General features: G+C 37.6%; 1 protein-coding gene across 14 annotated transcripts in view; it reads right to left on the bottom strand.

Annotated features, from left to right (window-relative positions):
- Nucleotides 1-14,991, bottom strand: part of LOC140195221 (uncharacterized) — a 276,914-nt gene that overhangs the window by 25,823 nt on the left and 236,100 nt on the right. For 11 of the 14 annotated variants that reach the window (XM_072253206.1, XM_072253213.1, XM_072253214.1 and 8 more), the window contains 2 exons: nucleotides 11,492-11,627; nucleotides 10,637-10,773 (listed from right to left, as the gene is read on the bottom strand). In XM_072253206.1, coding sequence (XP_072109307.1) covers nucleotides 10,642-10,773; nucleotides 11,492-11,627 — 268 coding nt within the window. In that variant the 3' untranslated portion in view covers nucleotides 10,637-10,641. The remainder of the gene's footprint in view (nucleotides 1-10,636; nucleotides 10,774-11,491; nucleotides 11,628-14,991) is intronic. The other 3 variants (XM_072253210.1, XM_072253212.1, XM_072253204.1) reach the window with 2 other exon arrangements.

Below are 14,991 nucleotides of genomic sequence, written 5' to 3'. Positions count from 1 at the left end.
GACATATTAAACTTCATATGCCATTGATCTGCCCATATCTGCACATGATCTACACTATCCATAATACCACCAATTGTTGTATCATCTGGAAATTTACTATCTAACCATTCACATTTTCAACTGTCATTATAGACATCCAAGACCCATTGATCAGTATATTCTACCTTTCATTGGGAAGACAATTTTGAATCCAAAAGGCCAAGTCACCATGAATTCCGTATCTTAATTTCCTGGATCAGCTTATAATGTGGGGCATTGTTGAAAGCCTTACTAAAATCCATGTAGACAGCGATCACCTCCTCAAAAAACTCAAACATGATTTGCCGTGCACAAAGTTATGCTGACTGTCCCTAGTTAGGTTATGCTTTTCCGAGTGATCTTAAATCCTACAGCAAGGATTGTCCCTAATAGCTTCCCTACCACTGACGAGATTCACTCGTCTACAATTTCTAAAATTCTCCCTTATTTCCCTTCTTGAACAAGGGGACGACATTAGCTGCTCATCAGTTCTTCAGTAGCTTATTAATGGCTAGACAGAACAAAGATCATGGTCAAGACCCCAGCAACCTCATCTATTGTCCTCTAAATAACTTGGTTTATATTCTATCAGGCCTTGGAGAATTATCCACTTTAATATCCATCAGGAGATCCAACACCACTTCATTTTTTTAAACATCAAAATGCTCTAGCCTATGCACATGTCACAATTCTCCATTACTTTAATGCAATGTAAAGTACTCATTTATGATCTCAACCATATCATGCATCTCCAAGCACATGTTCTCTCCTTTATCCTCGAGTAGTTCTACCATCTCCCTACTTATCCTCTTGCTCTTGATGTGTGTATAGAATGTCTTGGAATTCTGTGTAATCCTGCTTGCCGAGGACTTTACGTGGGGCTTCCTTGCTTCTAATTCTCTTCCAGAGTTCTCTTCTGGCTTCTTTATATTCTTTAGGGCCCTATTTGTGTTTGGTTCAGGTGATCAGTAAGCTCTTTAAACACTCTCCATATGTCAGATGTGGACTTGACCAGAAACAGTTGATCCCTTACCCTTCCCTAGTTCTTGTGTAATAGTTTTGTAATTTCATTCCTTCTCCACACCCCCCACCCAATCTAATACATTCCACAAAGGTTATACTTTTATATTTATTCTTATTAATAGCCATCTTAAAGCTTAAGGAGTTGTGATTATTGTTTTCTACGTTTCCCCAGTGAAAGTTCAATCACTTAGCCCGATTCATTTCCCAATAGAAGGTCCAGTATAGCCACTCCTCCAGTTAGACTGGGGTAAGAAAATCTCTTGGATGCACCTCATAAATTCTACTTCATCTAAATTTCGTGCACTGAGGAAGTTCTAGTTTATATTCAGGAAGTTGAAATCACTCTCTAGTATTTGCATCTTTCCCTAATCTACCTGCATTTATGTGCCACATTGTCCTGGTAATTACTGGGGGGGGGGGGGGGGGGGGCGGGGTTAGGTATAATCCCATCAAAGGGGTTGCACCTTTCTCATTTTTCAATTCTACCCATAGAGACTCAGAGGTGAGGCCTCACTTGGAGTACGGTGAGCAGTTTTAGACTCCTTATCCAAGAAAGGATGTGCTAACGTTGGAAAGGATTCGAAGGGAGGACCGCCCCTGTCTGCAAATGGAGTAGCAGTATTTTTGTGCTGCTCTTCTTAGTTTTCTTTCTCTCCCCCTAGTTTAAGCTTTGAATTTAAAATTTTTACTTGTTGATTCTTGAGGGGGATCAATATGTCTATGTCTACAAGAAGTGGGAAGAATTTACCTGAATCTAGTGATAGAGGTAATGGGAAAGGGAGGGTGCAAAAGGAAAGATCTGATGAAATGCCATCGTGGGCTGAAGATATCGTTCGGACACTGAATTCAATTAAGGATCAGAATGGATCAATTAAAGACCAACTGGAAAAGAATAGTAATGAAATGAAGTCATTTCTGGGAAACCTTAAAGACCTGAAAACTCAAGTTATTTCACACGAAGAGGAATTGAAGATAACTAAGCAAAAGTTGTCTGAAGCTACAACTCATTTGGAAAGATATCAAAATAAGATTATAGACCTGGAAACTAGGTCTCGACGAAGGAATATAAGAATTGTTGCGCTGCAGGAAGGAGCTGAAGATGGAGATCTAACGGCTTACTTTGGTAAGCTTTTCCACACTTTATTTCCTACCATTCTATCAAAGCCGCCTGCTATAGAAAGGGCACATCGGCCGTTTATCTCGAAATCGAAGGATTCTAGTAAACCAAGATCTGTTCTGGTTTGCTTTCATCGCTTTAAAATTAAAGATCAAATAATGTGACAGGCAAGGAAACAGAGAGTTTTTAGATTTATGGAATCTGAGCTCCACTTCTACGAAGATTATCCAAGAGAGATAATGGAACAAAGATCAAAATTTGCCCTAGTAATGAAACAAGCATATGATAAAAAAACTTTTCTGTCTCTGAGGTACCCGACAAGAGTTAAAATTTTCCCTGCTAATTCTCCTCCTCGTACTTTTTTTGATCCAAAAGCTGCACTGGATTTTGTTCAGGATTTTGTCACCGACGCCGCTGTTGAATGATCCATCTGAAAGGCTGTTTGGCTATTTGTATATTATTCGCATTTTGGAAAGAAGATTTATGAAGGTCACTTGTATATTTCATCGAGAGACTAATTAAAGAAGACGGAGAGTTGTTCTTTATTGCATATTATTGGTTTTCCTTTGGAAAGATTTATGGTTTAAGTATCTCTGTTCAAATGATCTCTGGACATTCTATGACTGAGGGAAGAAGATAAGGCGATTTATTCCTTTAATTTAATACTTGGTAGCTAATTGGTAGTTTTTTTCCTACTAATAGGGCTTTTTATATATGTTTTTCTGTTTTATTATAACATTTTTTAATTGAATTTAAAGCTTTTTTAGGGAATTAATATTAAACTTAAACATGGCGCTGGTTTTTCTAAGAGATAACATTATTTTGGTTCTTTCTTGCTTATTAGTCAATGGAATGTAAATACCTTTTTTTGCTGAGACTTTATTGTCTTTTTCACAAGGTCACTGTACTATTTTACCACCTGGGGGGAGGGAAAGAAAACACAGACAGAGCAGTCAGCAGCTTTGAATTCTATTGTAGATCGCTTGCCTCTTTCGGGTTTCTGGGTGTGGGTGGGTGGGTGGGTTTAGAGTTAGGAGTTTTTTCCCATTGGTTGGTTCCGGAGCATGCGTGTTTTTTATTTGGTTGTATTCTTCATCACCGCCATCTTTGATCATCCTGTATTGGTATGTGCTCTGTGCATGTATAAAGTAGAATGAAATTATAGCATGCTGTTCAAACGGATTAATATAATAAGTTGGAATGTACATGGTTGGAATCATCCTATTAAACGAAAGAAGACTTTTAAAATTATTAACTGATTCCAACCTGATATAATTTTTGCTCAAGAGACACATATCAGGGCAGAAGATCAAAATAGATCTTTTAGATGGTGGAATGGTTTGCAATTCCACTCTACTTCTCAGAGTAAAACAAAAGGTGTGTCTATTTTCATTAAACCTAAAATATTTATTCAAGAGGATATTGAATCAGATTTTAATGGTAGATTTTTAATTGTTAAAGGAACAATCTGTAACAGAAAAGTTGTTTTGGTTAATTTGTATGGTCCTAACTTAGATGATCCTTTTTTTTTAAAAAAAAGATATTTGCTTTACTGCCTGACTTAAATGAATATATGCTCATAATGGGTGGGGATTTTAATTGCTGTTTAAATCCTATGATTGATAAGAGCTCAACCAATCAGTGACTTCCAAATCGATCTGCGTCATTTATTAATTCATTTTTGATTGATTTTGGGTTGATTGATTTGTGGAGGTATCTTCATCCTGATAATAGAGAATATTCTTTCTTCTCACATGTTTATAAAAAATATTCGAGGATCAATTATATTATAATCGATCCCCACTTCTTGCCTAGCGTTAAAACTTGAGTATATGACGCTATTGCTATATCTGATCATGCACCTCTGAGTTTGTCTTTTGAATTTGATGATGTCATTCTTGCCCACCCACCTTGGCGCATGTCTCAGACATTATTGCAAAACTCTGACTTTGTCAGTTTCATTGAAACCCAGATAAAAGATTTTTTTCTTTTTAATGATATAGGGGGTATGTTAAATTAGTTATATGGGATACATTTAAAGCATTTTTACGTGGTCAGACTATTTCTTATTCAGCTAAACTTAAAAAACAAACTAAAGCAGAATTAGATAGAATTTCAAAACAAATTAAAGATTTAGATAATATTTATGCAATCTCCCCCAATACTGATTTATTTAAGCAAAGGGTGGAACTTCAATCACAATATAACCTGTTATTAACTCATCCCATTGAAGGTTATTTGCTTAAGTTAAAGAGCCAATTTTATATGTCTGGAGATAGAAATAATAAACTGCTTGCATCTCAATTAAAAATGGCTGCAACCAAAAGGCAAATCATGAAAATTCGTAGGAAAGATGGTACCTTAGCTCAGGAATATGAAGAAATTAATAAGATTTTTATGCTGAGCTATATAAATCTCAATGTCTATTTGATTCCTCTAAAATGAATGCTTTTTTTTTTTACAAAAAATTGTTTTTCCTAAAATCTCGGCTGAAGATAAAAAAAACTCTCGATGCTCAAATTACTGAAGCCGAAATTCATAAAGCTGTTTTTTTTTCAATGCAATCTAGTAAGTCCCCAGGACTTGATGGCTATCCTGTAGAATTTTATTAAAAATTTGGAAAGTTGCTCTCTGTATATGTTGGAAATGTTTAAGGATTCTTTTGTGAAAGGTGACTTACCCTCTACTTTTTATGAGGCTTCTATTTCTTTAATTCTTAAAGAAGATAAAGATCCTACTGACTGTGCTTCATATAGACCTATTTCATTACTGAATGTTGACACTAAGATTTTGTCAAAGATAATGGCCAATCGGTTGGAGAATATTTTGGGTAAGATTATTTGTAAAGATCAAACAGGTTTTACAAAGGGTCGCTATTCCTTTTCAAATGTTCGGAGACTATTTAACATTATATATTCATCCTCTTCTAAAACTCCACAATGTGTTTTATCTTTGGATGCTGAAAAGGCATTCGACCGAGTCAAATGGAAATAGTTATTCAATGTTTTAGAGAAATTTGGCTTTGATATTAATTTTAATAATTGGATTAAAATGATATATAAAGCCCCGATTGCGACTGTTGTCACTAACAATCGTAGGTCTCCTTTTTTTCAGCTTTCACAGGGGACAAGGCAAGGCTGTCCATTAAGTCCTTTGTTGTTTGATTTAATATTAGAACCCCTTGCTATTGCTTTTTGTGAGGCCAAAAATATCCATGGGATATTTGTGAATGAGGTCTCTCTTTATGCTGATGATTTATTGGTTTATATATTTAACCCTAACGAATCCATTCCTGCCTTGCTAAAATTATTTAATGAATTTGGAGGTTTTTCAGGATATAAAATAAATTTGAGTAAAAGTGAATTGTTTCCTTTAAATGATTCTGTCTCTATATATGATAATACTCCTTTTAAAGTTTCAGACTTTTAGATATTTAGGTATTATAATTACTAAAAAATATAAGGATCTTTATAAAGCTAATTTTGTTCCCTTAGTAGACTCTATGAAATATTTATTTAGTAGATGGAGTCCAGTTACATTTTCACTTGTTGGTTGTATTCATATAGTTAAAATAATGATTTTACCAACATTTTTATATTTATTTCAGAATATTCCTGTTTTTTTGACTAGGAAGTTTTTTGATTGGATTGATTCTATTATTTTATCTTTTATTTGGAATAAAAACAGACCAAGAATTAGTAAATGTCATTTACAAAAATTGAAAAAGGATGGAGGTCTTGCTTTGCCTAATTTTAGAATGTATTATTGGGCTGTTAATCTGCGATATGTCGTTTTGGTTATACTGGGTTGATAAGAGTGATCGGCCAATTTGGGTAGACCTGGAACTGAAAGTTGTATAACAGTTTTATTTAACCTCATTATTAGGAGTTCCTTTACCTATGCAATTAGGTAAAGTTGTTAATTTAAACCTATATCCTGTGATTAAGTACTCTTTAAAAAAATTGTGGAACTGGAACCAAATTTGTAATCTTAAAAAATTTAAACTTTGTAGTTTAATTTACTGAAATTACTTTTTTAAGCCTTCTTTGAGTGATCCAATTTTTTTACTTTGGAAAAATAAAGGTATTAATTTTTTGGATTTATTTAAAGAAGATAGATTGATGTCTTTTGAACAATTAATTGATAAATATTATCTTTCATACTCACACTTTCTGCAATACCTTCAAGTTAGATATTTTTTACAAAAGCATTTAAGTAATTTCCCTTACATATTGGAGGCTGACCTGTTAGATAATATTATGAGTATGAATCCTTTGATTAAGGGCTCTAGTGGAAGAATTTATAATTATTACAATGGGATAAGCATCCTTTATCTAAGATTAAACAGGATTGGGAAAAGAAAATTAAGTTGACTTTTATGATGGAGGATTGGATGCGGATATTGAAGTTGGTTAACTCTTCTTCAATTTGTGCTAGCCATTCATTGATTCAATTTAAAATTGTACATCGTTATCATTTGACAAAGGAGACACTATCTAAAATCTTTCCTAATGTTGATAGTCATTGTGATAGATGTAAAACTGAGATAGCTACACTGACACATATGTTTTGGTCTTGTTCTATATTGGAACAGTTCTGGAAGTCGGTTTTCTCAACAATTTCTAAAGCACTTAAAATTAATTTACAACCTAATAAATTAACTGTGCTCTTTGGAATAGTTCCTCAAAATATTCATAGTATTTCTGTGTCTGACCAATATGTTATTGCATTTGTTACATTGATAGTTAGGAGGGCCATTTTGTTGAAGTGGAAGGATACAGCAGCTCCTACTTTGTCACAATGGTTCTCTCAAGTGATGCTACGTCTTAGTTTGGAGAAAATTAGAAGTCGAACCTTTGAACCTTTATTTGATTTTGAGAAAAGATGGGGCTCATTTGCTCATTATTATCATTTGAGTTAATTGATAAAATTTTTCCACAATCTAATTGTAAATTTTTTTTAGTATATTTTCTTTTCTTGCTGGCCATTTGATGTTTATTTTTAGAAGCTTTTTGTATGACACACGACTCCACGGTTGTACACCTAATGGGTTCTCTTTCCCCCCCCCCTCACTTTTCTGCTTAGTAGGGTTTTTTTGTTATCACAATTTGTTTTCAATCTTTAAGATAATGGTTTTTTTGAGGCATTTTAAGTGTTGTTACTTCGATGTACTCATGTTATTTTTCCTGATTTGAAAAGAAAGGAAAGGATTTGAAGGAGGTTCATGAAACATTCAGGGATTGAAAGGCTTATCATGTGAAGAGCTTTTGATAGCTTTGGACCTGTGCTCACCAGAATTCAGAAAAATAGGGGGGGGGGGGGGGAATATCATTGTAACCTATCAAATGTTGCAGGGCCTTGATAGAGTAGATGTGGAGAGGATGTTTCCATTTAGAATGAAGGAGGAATTTCTTCAGCCAGAGAGTGGTGAATCTGTGGAATTCATTGCTACAGTTGACTGTGGAGACCAAGTCACTGAGTATGTTTAAAGCAAAGGTTGATAAGTTCTTGATTAGTTCAGGCATGAAGAGATACAGAGAGGAGGCAGGAGATTGGGGCTGAGATGGAAAATGGATCAGCCCTGATGAAATGTCAGAGCAGACTCGATGGGCCAAATAGCCTAAATCTGCTCACATACAGTGCCTATAAGATGTATTCACCTCCCCTGGCCCCAGAAGTTTGTGTTTTATTGTTTTACAACATTGAATCAGTGGCTTTCTTTGACATTTTTTGACACTGATCAACAGAAAAAGACCTTTTCATGTCAAAGTGAAAACAGCTCTCTACAAAGTGATCTAAATTAATTAGAAATGTAACACAAAATGATTGATCGACCAAGTATTTAACCCCTTCCAGTCAGTATTTACTAGATACACCTTTGGTGTACTGCAGCAACTACAGTCATGAGTCTGTGTGGATAGGTCTCTATCAGCTTTGCACATTTGGACACTGCAATTCTTCCCCATTCTTCCTTACAAAACTGCTCAAGCTCTGTCAGATTGCATGGGAAGCAAATGAACAGCCCTTTTGAATTGAATTGACTATTTCTTACATCCTTCACATGAGTAAAAATCTTTACGTTATGACTATCTAAATGTGCAATCATAGTAATTTATAATAAATAAAACAGTCAATGTATTATAAAGTAACATAGAAATACATTCAAATCAGCACAAATTAATCAGTCTGATGGCTTGGTGGAAGGAGCTGTCCCAGAGACTATTGGTCCTGGATTTTATGCTGTGGTACCGTTTCCCCGATGGTAGCAGCTGGAACAGTTTGTGGTTGGGGTGACTCAGGTCCCCAATGATCCTTTGGGCCTTTTTTCACATCTGTCTTTATAAATGTCCTGAATCATGTGAAGTTCACAACTACAGCTACACTGGGCTGTCCACACCCCTCTGCAGCATCTTGCGATTAAGGGAGGTGCAGTTCCCATACCAGGCAGTGGTGCAGCCAGTCAGAATGCTCTCAATTGTTCCCCTGTAGAAATTTCTTAGGATTTGGGGGCCCATACCATACTTCAAATGTCTGAGGTGAAAGAGGTGCTGTTGTGACTTTTTCCACCACACAGCTGGTGTGTACAGTCCATATGAGGTCCCCGGTGATGTAGGTGCCAAGGAAATTGAAGCTGTTTACCCTCTGAATCCCAGATTCATTGATGTCAATAGGGGTTAGCCCATCTCCATTCTTGCTGTAATCCACAACCAGCTCCTTTGTTTTTGCGACATTGAGGGAGAGATTGTTTTCTTGACACCACTGTGTCAGAAAGATGACTTCTTCGCTGTAGGCCACCTCATTATTGTCTAAGACTAGGCCTTTCAAGTCCAGCTACAAATTCTCAATTGGACTGAGGTGTGGGTTCTGACTTGGCCACCCAAGGACATTGACTTTGTTGTTTTTAAGCCATTCCTGTGCAGCTTCAGCTTTATGCTTGGGGTCACTGTCTTGCTGGAAAACAAATCTTCTTCCAAGTTGCAGTTCTCTCACAGACTCCATCAAGTTTTCCTCCAGGATTTTTCTGTATTTTGCTGCATTCATTTTACCCTCTACCTTCACAAGCCTTCCAGGGCCTGCTGCAGTGAAGCATCCCCACAGCATGATGCAGCCACCACTATGCTTCTCAGTAGGGATGGTGTGTTTTTGATGATGTGCGGTGTTTGGCTAACAAACAGCATTCAGACTAATGGCCACAAAGCTCAATTTTTGTTTCATCAGACCTTCTTCCAGCTGACTTCAGAGTCTCCTAAATTTCTTCTAGCAAACTCTAGTCAAGAGTTCATGTGAGCTTTTTTCAACAGCAGCATTCTCTTGGCCACTCTCCCGTAACACCGTGACCGGGTAACAGTTGTCGTATGAGCACTCTCTCCCACCTCAGCCACTGAAGCTTCTAACTCCTTCACAGTTGTCATAGGTCTCTTGGTGGCCTCCCTCACTAGTCCCCTTCTTGCACAGTCACTCAGTTTTTGAGGATGGCCTGCTACAGGCAGATGTACAGCTGTGCCACATTCTTTCCATTTCTTAATAATTGACTTAACTGTATTCCAAGGGATATTCAGTGAATTGGATATCTTCTTGTATCCATCTCCTGACTTGTGCTTTTCAATAACCTTTTCAGTGTTACTTGGAGTGTTCTTTTGACTTCCTGGTATAGCTTTTGCTAGAATACTGACGCACTAGCAGTTGGACCTTTCAGATATCGGTGTATTTTTACCACAACCAATTGAATCACCCTGACTACACCCAGGTCTCCAAAAACAGATCTCCATTTAACTGATTATGTGACTCCAGGGGAATTATGTGACCTGTGTGTTGTCAGGGGAGTTGGAAAATCTACTGCTGTGGGCCCAAAGCCCCGGGATCTCTGCGATCTTTGGGCACAGAGCTTGGAAAAACAGACTTTTAACATTGTAAACCAGCGAGTTGTTGTTACATCTCCCCACTTGCTGGGAAAATGGAGACACTCCCCTTTTTCTTACTACAGAGAGAAAGAACCTGTGGTATGTTGAATGCCGGATGAAACGTGAAGTCTTTGTGGTAACTGCAAGTTTGTGTCTTTGCTATTGTTTTGCTCATGTTTGAGTGCTTGGTGGCAGTAGTGATGCTTGCTTTTTTTTTGGCCGGTGGGGGGGGGGGGGGGCGGCAGGGAGGGGATTGCTGCTCACTTCTGTGGAGAAGTGGGGAGTTGGGGACACTTTGGGGTTTTCATGTTTAACTGTTTTTCATTCTTTGGAGCACTTCTGTTTCCATGTGTAACTCGCAGCTATATTGGCTTGTATATATCTAAGGGAAATCCCGTCTGCTGCCACCTGGACGCTCCCGGTTGTGTCAGTTGCTGTACCACTGCCACTGAAATCAGTTTCAAACATTAATCATCAGCCAGCACACACAGTATGTTTTACCAAGTACACTTCATAGATATTACTAAGTCTATGAAATTAATATGTTCAATACAGAAAAAGGGAATGGAAAAGGCACCAGACTTAAAGTTCAATTTCTTCATGCACACGTTGGAGCTCAGGACCCTCTTCGGGACCACCCGGAGTGATGGACCCGAGCTTTCCCGCACGTCCATTGTCCTCACGGTCTCTCCTCCGACTCCCCGCCAAAAGCCCCTGGTTCCCAGTCAGATGAGACAGCATATCACCCCAAGAAAGAATAACATGGACACGCATTGGTTAATACAGATAGCAGAGGTACCATTAGCCAAAGAAAATTTCTAGTTAGAGTCTTTCTCAGCATTTAACACAACATAGAAGCCATTTTAATCCACATACACAGCAGTTTAAAAGATTAACATAACAAGCCATTTTAAATTTAACATAAAGAAGAAACCCCGTACACATGTATGTTTGCGAAGAAAAAGCATTTCAGGATGCATACGTTTCACTGACGTTAAGTTGAACCTTTGAACTTCTAAAAGCAATTGGCTGCACCAGTGATGATTTGGTATGTCATGAGTACTTATGCAATCAATGTATCTTAAGGCCAATATTAATCAACCTGGCTGCTTTGACATTAGGCAGAAACTCACTGCAGCAAAGCACATAATTGGCTTACAGGTGCTTGGGATCATGAAGGCAATATCAATGGAAATGTTTCTTTACAATTAATAAGACATTTTTCACTAAATATTAGGATCATGATTTTTGCCATGAGCATTAGATGAATCAACATTATAAACATACACTGTGGGTACTAATTATTAATAACAGATTCAAATTGATTCAGATCCACAAGCTTAATCTTGGTTTTCAATTATTTAAACAAATACACCGAATAGAAGTTTCAAAATTCTCCTAAGTCCTTTTTAAGTATACTCCAAAACCTTACCAGCCACTTCTTATACACAAGCGCTGCCATCTCTTCTCTCTCACATTTTGTATATTCTTCTTCCCTTTTCTTTTTCTGCTGAACCTTTGTAATTTCTATCATCCTTTGCTTCATCATCATTTCTTTCTCTTCATTCCTACATAAACATTAAAATAGTCATTTGTTAGTAGCAAGTTATGCAAATATAAAAATCATTTAAGTCATGTTAAGTGGTGCTAGAAAATTTGTGAACCCTGCAGAATTTTCTTTATTTCTGCATAAATGACCTAAAATGTAATCAGATCTTCACACAAGTCCTAAAACTAGATAAAGAGAACCCAATTAAATAATACAAAAAATTATACTTGTTCACTCATTTATTGAGAAAAATGATCCAATATGACATGTATTTGTTGAAAAAGTATGTGAACCTTTGCTTTCAGTAACTGGTATGACCACCCTTGTACAGTAATAAATTTAACCAAATGTTTCTAGTAACTGTTGATCCAGAAGGACAAGAACAGCAGATACCTGGGACCACCACCACTTGGAAATCCCCCTCCAAGTCAATCACCATCCTGACTTGGAAACACATTGCCATTCCTTCCTTGTCACTGGGTCAAAATCCCTTCCAAACAGTACTGTGGGTGTACCTACACCTCAGGGACTGCAGCAGTTCAAGAAGGTAGCTCATCACCACCTTCTCAAGGGCAAGTAGGGATGGGCAATAAATGCTGGCTTAGCTGTCAATGCCCACATCCCATAAATGAATAAGTTTAAAAAACATCCTGCACATCAGCTTGGAAAAATTTTAGATCACAAGGCAATCAGACATCGAAGTAAAATTAGGCCATTTAGCTTAGACTTTGCTCTGCCATTCAATCATTGCTGATTTTTTCCCCCTCCTCAACCCCACTCCCTGGTCTTCTCCCCATAACCTTTGACATCATGTCCAATCAACAACCTGGCAAGCTCTGCCTTAATACACCCAACGACCTGGCCTCCACTGTTGCCTGTGATAATAATTCCAGAAATTCACCACCTCCGGCTAAAGAAATTTCTTTGCATCTCTGTTTTAAAATGGATACCCCTCTATCCTGAGGCTATGCCTTCTTGTTCTAGACTCCCCTCTGGGAAATATCCTTTCCACATCTACTCTGCCTAGGCCTTCAAACATTTGCAAAGTTTCAATGAGAGCCCCCCTCATCCTTTTAAATTCTAGTGAGTACAGACCCAGAGCTATCAACCATTCCTTGTATGATAATCCTTTCATTCCCAGAATCATCCTTGTGAACCTCCTCTGAACCCTCTCCAGTGCCAGCACATTTTTTCTTAGATAAGGAGCCCAAAAACTGTTCACAATACTCAAGGTGTGGCCTCACCAGGGTCTTATAAACCCTCAGAATCACATCCTTACTCTTGTATTCTAGACATCTTGAAATGAATGCTAACATGGCATTTGCCTTCTTCACCACTGACTCTACCTGCAAGGTAACCTTTAGGCTGTTCTGTACAAGGACTCCAAAAGTCCTTTTTCATCTCTGATTTTTGGATTTCACCCCCCCCCCCATTTAGAAAATAGTCTGCTCATTTATTTCTACTAACAAGTGCAGGTCCATGCATTTTCCAACATTGTATTTCATTTGCCACTCTTGCCCATTCTCCTAATCTGTCCAATTCCTTCTGCAGCCTGTTTCCTCAACACTACCTGCCCCTCCACCGATCTTCATATCACCTGCAAACTTGGAACCAAGTCATTGATATACAGCATAAAAATTGTCCCAACACTGACCCCTGCAGAACACTAGTTTCTTGGCTGCCAACCAGCAAAGGATCCTTTTATTCCTCCTGACAATCAGCCAATGCTCTAACCATGCTAATAACTTCCCTGTAATGTTATGGGCTCTTAACTTGGTAAGCAGCCTCATGCGTGGCACCTTTTCAAAGGCCTTCTGAAAGTCCAAGTATACAACATCCTTTCTCTATCCTACTTGTAATCTTTTCAAAGAATTCCTAAAGGTACATCAGGCAGGATTTTCCCTGCTGACTTTATCCTATCACCTCATCCTTAACAATTGACTAACATCTTCCCAACCACTGAGGTTAGGCCAACTGGTCCATAATTTCCTTTCTGCTGCCTTCCTCCTTTCTTAAAGAGTGGAGTGACATTTGCAATTTTCCAGTCCTCTGACATCATGCCAGAATTCAATGATCTTTGAAAGATCATTACTAATGCTACCACAATCTAAGGCTACCCCTTTCAGAAACCTAGGGTGCAGTCCCTCTGGTCCGAGTGACTTGTGCCTTTAGGTCTTTCAGCTTTTTACTATTACTCACTTGTAATAGTAACTGCACTCACTTCTCTTCCTTCACACTACAGCATTGGGCATACTCTGGCATCTTCCACAGAGAAGGCTGTACTTTAAAAAGTTTTTACTATCTACTTTGATATTGTTTGCTAGCTTGCTTTCATATTTCATCTTTTCCTTCCTAATGATTCTTTTAGTTGCTCTGTAGGGTTTTAAAAGCTTCCCAATCCCATCATCCCACTAATTTTTGCTTTGTTGTATGCCCCTTTTTACTTTACATTAGCTATGACTTCTGTTGGTAGCCATGATTGCCATTTGAGTATTTCTTCATTTTTGGAATATTTATCTTGCACCTTCCTCATTTTTCCTAGAAACACCATTGCAGCTCTGCTGTCATCCCTTCCAATTTACTTTGGTCAATTCCTTTCTCATACCACAGTAATTTCCTTTACTCTATTCCTTTGTGCCATTCTTCCTTACAAAACTGTTTCAACTCTCAAATATTGGTGGGCTTCCTTGCATGATCTGCATGGTTCAGGTCCTTCCACAACATTTCTATAGGTTTAATGTGAGTACTTTGACTCAGCCATTTCAAAACATCAATTTTCTTTTTACTCTTGTCTTTCAGATCATTGTCTTGTTGCATTATCCAACTTCTATTAAGCTTCAGGTGACAGACTACCACCCTGAGATTCTCCGTATAATGTCTTGATACAATTTTGAATTCATTGTTCCTCAACAATTGTAAGCTGTCCAGGCCCTCAGGCAGCAAAGCATCCCCAAATCATGAAGTTCCTTCCACCATGTTTTTTTTGGTAATTCAAATGTTTATTATTTATTCTTATTTTACAAAGCAGCATATCATAGAGCAGATACAGTACAGCATATTTACACAGCCATCCCATGACAGGAAAACAAGTAAAACTTAGAAACAGAAAGTTCTAAGTTTAAATTAACATACAACCAAAATTGATCCCACACATCTTGCACTTTTCCCTCACTGTTAATTCTTCCCAACATGTGTTCATATGAAGAAATCTTAATCATTGCTCCAGTCTATTCCTACACAGCAGGACATCTGGGTTTTTTCCAGTTTTGCAATATAATTCTTGCAGCTGTGATGAGACCCACCTTTAAAATAGTGAACTTGTCATTGTTTACATTAGATTATGAGAACATTCCGTCCTCTTATTGTCACTTAGAAATGCGTAC

This window comes from Mobula birostris, chromosome 3 (assembly GCF_030028105.1).
Source record: "Mobula birostris isolate sMobBir1 chromosome 3, sMobBir1.hap1, whole genome shotgun sequence".
NCBI lineage: Eukaryota > Metazoa > Chordata > Chondrichthyes > Myliobatiformes > Myliobatidae > Mobula > Mobula birostris.
Note: the sequence above shows the minus strand (reverse complement) of the source record. Positions and strands in the feature narration are given on the sequence as shown.